This window comes from Muscardinus avellanarius (genome assembly GCF_963383645.1).
Source record: "Muscardinus avellanarius genome assembly, chromosome: 18".
Lineage (NCBI taxonomy): Eukaryota > Metazoa > Chordata > Mammalia > Rodentia > Gliridae > Muscardinus > Muscardinus avellanarius.
This window is the reverse complement of record NC_137804.1, coordinates 12,598,793-12,604,792: the sequence shown is the minus strand read 5'-3', so window position 1 is coordinate 12,604,792 and position 6,000 is coordinate 12,598,793. Positions and strand designations below refer to the sequence as shown.

The 6,000-nt window shown below is 38.3% G+C and overlaps 1 protein-coding gene across 1 annotated transcript in view; it reads left to right on the top strand.

Annotated features, from left to right (window-relative positions):
• Positions 1-3,250: 3,250 nt before the first annotated feature.
• The window catches only part of ZCWPW2 (zinc finger CW-type and PWWP domain containing 2), a gene marked incomplete at both ends in the record, with an annotated part of 88,707 nt that continues 85,957 nt past the window's right edge, over positions 3,251-6,000 (top strand). Inside the window, one exon of the mRNA XM_080715345.1 lies at positions 3,251-3,573. Within this exon, the coding sequence (XP_080571471.1) occupies positions 3,251-3,573 (323 nt within the window). The remainder of the gene's footprint in view (positions 3,574-6,000) is intronic.

The window sequence follows — 6,000 nt, the reverse complement described above, 5'->3', positions numbered from 1 at the left end:
AACATTTTCAATATTGAACTTCATAGTCAAGTATTACAAACATTTTCTCTACAATCAGAAAAAGATATCTACTATTGTGTCTTCTATTTAATACTGTCGCTGCCCTAGTTATCATAGTGAGAGTATATGTACAGACTGGAAATAAAGAAGCAAAGAGAAACAAAGCTGTTACATACATGCGCACGGGAGGAAGGTAAATCGAGTGCAAAGTGCGTCTAGCAAAACTAAATAATGTCCTCAGTACACACCACCGGAGAGGAGCAGAGCCTGGAGTTGTTCTCACTCTAGATCCAAATGTGAACTCAGTTCCCTCTGCTTTATTGTCTGATGACTCAGTAGAGAAAAGTCTATTCACTTCAGTTTCAGTTTACATTGCTCTTTATAAATTCTCTCACCTGGCGGGACTCTGGGCCCCGGGCGGGATCGCAGGACTCTGGGCCCCGGGCCGGACTGCGCGTAGCACACCAGACCCCTGAAGAAACCGGGCCCAGCAAGACCCTGGGTCCTGGGCAGGGGTCGGGCGGGGCACGCTGGACCCCGGAATAGCCTGGGCCCGGTCGCAGGACTCTGGGCCCCAGGCGGAGTAGTGCGAGCACGCTGGACCCATGGGGAAACCGACCAGGTCACAGTGGTACTGAGTGCCTGATCCCACTACCTCCTCACCACATATACTGTCTTCTCTTATTAAAAAAAAAAAAAGGAAAAGAAAAAGGAAAAATATCGGAGAGGGGTTAAGAAGGCCGTGGCGGATGCCAGGACACTGGAGATGCAGACAAAACTTATCCAAATGCACTGGAACTTATGGAAAAATTTCCCGTGAAGGAGAACTGCTGTTTCTCTATATTGTTAAGAATCTTGGACATCACCTGTCGTGAGGCTAGGCCGGTGCAGGGGCCTCCGAGGCCAGGATCGGAGCCTGCCGAGGTGTTAGGCCGGTGCCGGGGCCAATGGCTGGCGCCGGGGCCAATGGCTGGCACCGGAGCCTGCCATGAGGCAAGGCCAGTGCTGGGGCCTCCGAGGCTGGGATCGGAGCCAGCTGAGGGCTTAGGCTGGTGTTGGGGCCAGTGAGACAAGAATTGGGGCCTCCCATGAGGCAAGACCGCTGCTTGAGCCAGCGCAGTCTGGATCAATCCACCGGGTAGCCAGGCCACTACTGGAGCCGTCAAGAGTAGGATCGGTACTTGCAATGCTGCATGCACAGAAAAATATCGCAGAAAATAAAAATCAGATGCTTCCCCTAATCAGCAAAAACTAGGAGGAAAGGGGCAACAGGAAGAGGTCGAGCTATAGAAAGGGCCCTATAGTGAAGCAACTAAGGTGACCTATTAGAGGGTATGGAATAGGGGAGGATGGAGCCTTTTTAAAACGCAGGAGGTACATAAACAAATGTATCAAAGTTAATCACTAAACAAGCATGGGATTGAGAGAGGGGGAGGGAATGGGATGGGGGCTGGATGAGGGCTAATTGGATGATGTGTGCTTGTATATCCTCTCAAGTCTTGTACTCCAATGTGAAGTATGATTACAATGCACCAATTTAAAAAAACCCAAATCATAAAAAAATAAATAAATTCTCTCACCCACTTAAGATGTAATCAAAATAAAGTAAATAGCATTAGTAAAATTTTGTATTTATTTTCTGATATATTTGACTCTTCCTGTTTTTAGATTTTTCACTCAATATAATAAATAGTGCTTCACTGAATCTTTTTGATCCTTATAAATGTGATTTGGACTCTTTTATGTTAATTTTCTTTGGACACAATTGTATGAGATAAATAGGTTAAAAATTGTGAACTATGGCTATTGAAACATATTGGTATATTCCTAAAGCAATTCACAGTGGCCCAAGTAAGGTATATATATGACAAGTATAAGTAAGTTTCTAAATATATGATTACCTTATGACATACAGTCTTCTTTAAATAGTAATAACACCTATATAGTTCTATATAATAGTTTTTATTAATTCATGAATGTGGAGTAACAAAATTATTTAACTTTTAATGAATTAGGCTTTGGCTGGTCATGGTGATGAATGCTTATAATCCCAGTATCTGGGAGGCTGAGACAGGAGGATTTCAGGTTTGCAGCCAGCCTCAGTTACTTAGGCCCTCTGCAACTTAGTGAGACCATTTGCAAATAATGAATAAAACATAGGGCTGAAGGTGTAGCTTGGAGGTAGAATGCTCCTGGGTTCAATCCCCAGTAACACACACACACACACACACACACACACACACACACACACACAGACTGGGGATGTAGCTCAGTGTAGGAGGTTTAGTAAGTTCAGTTCCTAAAAACAAAAACAAAAACAAAAACAAAAACAAAAACAGAGAGCTCGAGCGAGCGAGAGCATCTCTTGATGGGCTTTGTATTGCAAAATAAGTTGCCAATAATCACTTTTACTTGTATTTTAGCTAAATTAATATGTTAGTATACACATAACTTATTACTGTTGCAATATTTTGGGGCTTAATCATACAATTTTAAGTTTTTACATATAATATTTTCATGATAAAAACCTTTGAAAACAATTAGAATTTATAATAGATAAAATATATAAGCAAAGTATCCCTTTATGTTTTAATTAATTTAAAATGTTCATTTGGTGAAAATCATTTGATTTTCCTAAGAATTAGAAGAAGAAAAGGATCATCAAATCATGTTGTCTATATTCACAAGGAACAGTATAGTCTAATGGGCAAAATCACAAAATTTATGGTTAAACTGCCTGCATTTAAATCCCAGCACTCTCATACTAGCTCTGGGATATTTTTACTTTTTTTAATAGCTTCAGTCTTCTCTGTAAAGATGGGCATAATGTTGTTGGAAAGACTGTGTACACTAAGCACTTAGAATCTAATATCTGGTGCAGAGTAAGAATTAGCTGTTAAAGAAAGCATTGGCAGGGTGGGGTGGTGGGAGGGAAGAGAAGTATTGGACACTTATCAGACATGTGCTGTGTAGTAGGTTAGTAGAAATTAATTGATCTATGCTCCTTTTCCACCCATCATATATATTTTTTTAATTTTGGAGCACTGTTTGTTTAGAGTGCTGTGTCTGTTGTGTTTCTTTGTTTCTGGATGGGTGGAAATGCAACAATGTAACAATGTTTGACATACATTTTTCTGCAAGATACAGAGAGGATGAGCAGATAAGATAGTGATTTTGGTTTAAATATTCTTACCCTTGAACTCTTATTTTTAATGTTTCTTATTTTCTAGATTAAACGAATTTATGAAAAATGGATGATAAGATAGTTGAATTCTGTACCAGTGCAGTGGATTCCTCAATGGAAGACAGTCTGTTTGTAAACAGAGTATGGGTTCAATGTGAGAATGAAAATTGCTTGAAGTGGCGATTGCTGTCAAGTGAAGATGCAGCCAAAGTTGATCACAGTGAGCCGTGGTACTGCTTCATGAATACGGATTCAAAGTATAACAAGTGCTCTGTTTCTGAAGAAGACTTCCCTGAAGAGTCTGAGCTCCAACAAAGTGGATTTAAGATCGTCTATTCACAGCTTCCTCTTGGAAGCCTGGTTTTGGTAAAATTCCAGAATTGGCCAAAGTAAGAGTTTTGTTGTTGTGTGCTAAACTATTTAGGTATAGTATTGAAAGGTATATGAATTTTTAAAACCTTTTCAAAGATTCAACCTTTTCTCTGGTGTCTACTTTCTTATTAATCTTTGATCACATTATTCTTTCCCTACTTCTTTAGGCTTCATTTATTTTTTGCCTAATTTTTTTGAGGTACTAGCATTGGTCCCAGGGTGTTCTACCACTGAGTTATGTCCCCATAACTTTTTATTTTTTATGCTGAAACAAGGTCTTGCGGAATTGCCCAGCTTGGCCTTGAACTTATGATCTTTCTCCCTCAGCCTTCCAAATAGCTGGGATTGAGGGCATGTGCCATCGTGCCCTTCTTTTCCTAGTTTCTTAAGTTGGAAATTAGGTAACTGAATATAGATATTTCCCCCTCCTTTCTTCTCAATATAGACAACTAAAGCTTTGAAATAGGTTATTTTAAGTATGTGTTAAAATTATCAAATATTTGAGGATTTTAATATAACTTGTTGAGACTTAATTTAAACCTGTATTAGTCAGTTCCACTGAATCTTGTTTTATAGCCCACTAGGTATGGCCCACTAGTGTATATATCTTGTGAGTTTTTCATGCACATTTGAAAGAATGCTTATAATTGTTGCCTAGCTGCTCAAGAAGTGTTTTTGTCTTTAGATTTCAGTGGAATTATTTCAGTGTATCTCAGCGTTTCACATTCTGGATTGATTTTCCTCAAATATGCAGAACTAACTTTTAGTACACAACTTCAAGTCTTCTTTTTACTTTTCTTAAATTATGGGTGATCATATTTGCTTTGCCTCATGCCTTTCTTTTTTTAACTTTAGGACTCTGTATGATTTGTGGGGTATCTTGTTTGTCAATCACTTATATTTTCTTTTCTTGATTATTTTCATCTTGCCATTTCCGTTCTCAATTGAATTTTTTTCCCTGTATTCTTCAATTGGATTTTATTGTCAGCATTTTATCATCAGTGTTAACTTTAGTCTTGGAACAAATCTTTTGCAGGTGGAACTGTTTATGGGACCCAGACTCTTCCAGTATCATCAGAATTCATTGCAATCCCACTTGCAATTTTTCCTGCAGTTGAACGTGCTGCACTTTCTAGAGTGCTTATTGCAATTTCTAAATCTTCATTTCTCAAAGCCATCAGATCTCTGGTTGCCTTACTTACTCACATTCTTCCTCTCACACAGAAGCTAAAATTAAGTAGGTCTTGTAATTGTCAATGCTCTTTACCTAGTAGTCCTGTGTGTGTGTGTGTATGTGTGTGTGTGTGTGTGTGTGTGTGTGTGTGTGTGTGTGTTTATGTGTGGTGCTGGGGTTGAACCCAGGGACATTCTACCTCCAAGCTACACCCCAGCCCGATGATTTTTATTCTTTATTTTGAAACAGAGTCTCACTACGTTGTAGAAGACTTCACTAAGTAGCTGAGGCTATCTGTGAACCTGGATTTCCCTGTCTCAGGCTCCCTAGTACTGGGATTACAAGCATGCATCACCACACCCAGATCTGTATCTACTTTCTTACTTATCAGAGTAGAATGCATTTAACTAAGTAGTCACTTAAATTTCCCCTTATTAACTGAGTACACATTTAAAATTAAAATAAAGAAACTAAATTTTATTTATATTGTTTATTCAGTAGCATAAATACATAGAAAGATAATAACAGAATAAATTACAATAGTAAAATATGAAGATAGAATTAACCTATGAGAAACAGTCAAACATCAGATCTTAATTAAGCATTCTTATAGATGCTAAAGTTTTAAGTGGAAAGACCAGCTGCTGGCTGCAGAGATACTTAGCAGTGTAGCATTATCTGGGTCAATTCTCATTAACCCATGGCCTTACATCCAGCTTTTAATCTCAGGAACTCAGTCTTGTCAACATTTCAGAGTTATTCTTTCTCAAAAGAGTTGACCTTCTTTAATAAAGCTAAAAGAAAACTGATAAAGACTCTAGAAATGCCTATTTAATTTCATATAATAAAAACAAATGATTGTAAAGAGACTAGCACTTTGTTTATGAGCAAGCTCCATTAGGAATTCAATGACAATAGTTACATCCGCCTCCACATTCTGACACAACACACACTCATGTACTTAAAAAATGCAGATGCAGCCCTTTGCCTCTGGGTTATGCCTGTGTGTACCTGAAGGTGGGATGGCACACCACATAATGTTTAAGTGGCCTTACTTTGTAGCAGCTGATGAAATAGTATTGTATTCAACTAAAAAGACTCCAAGACTTAAAAGGAGAAAATAATAGTACATATAGTTCAGGGAGATTTATTGTCAAGCAGAAACTAGGATCTGTTTAGGGTAATTATTTTGAATATATTTACACCGCCACTTTTTCATAAATATGAAAATTCATTTATAGACAATATATTTGCCTTCTAATGTACTATA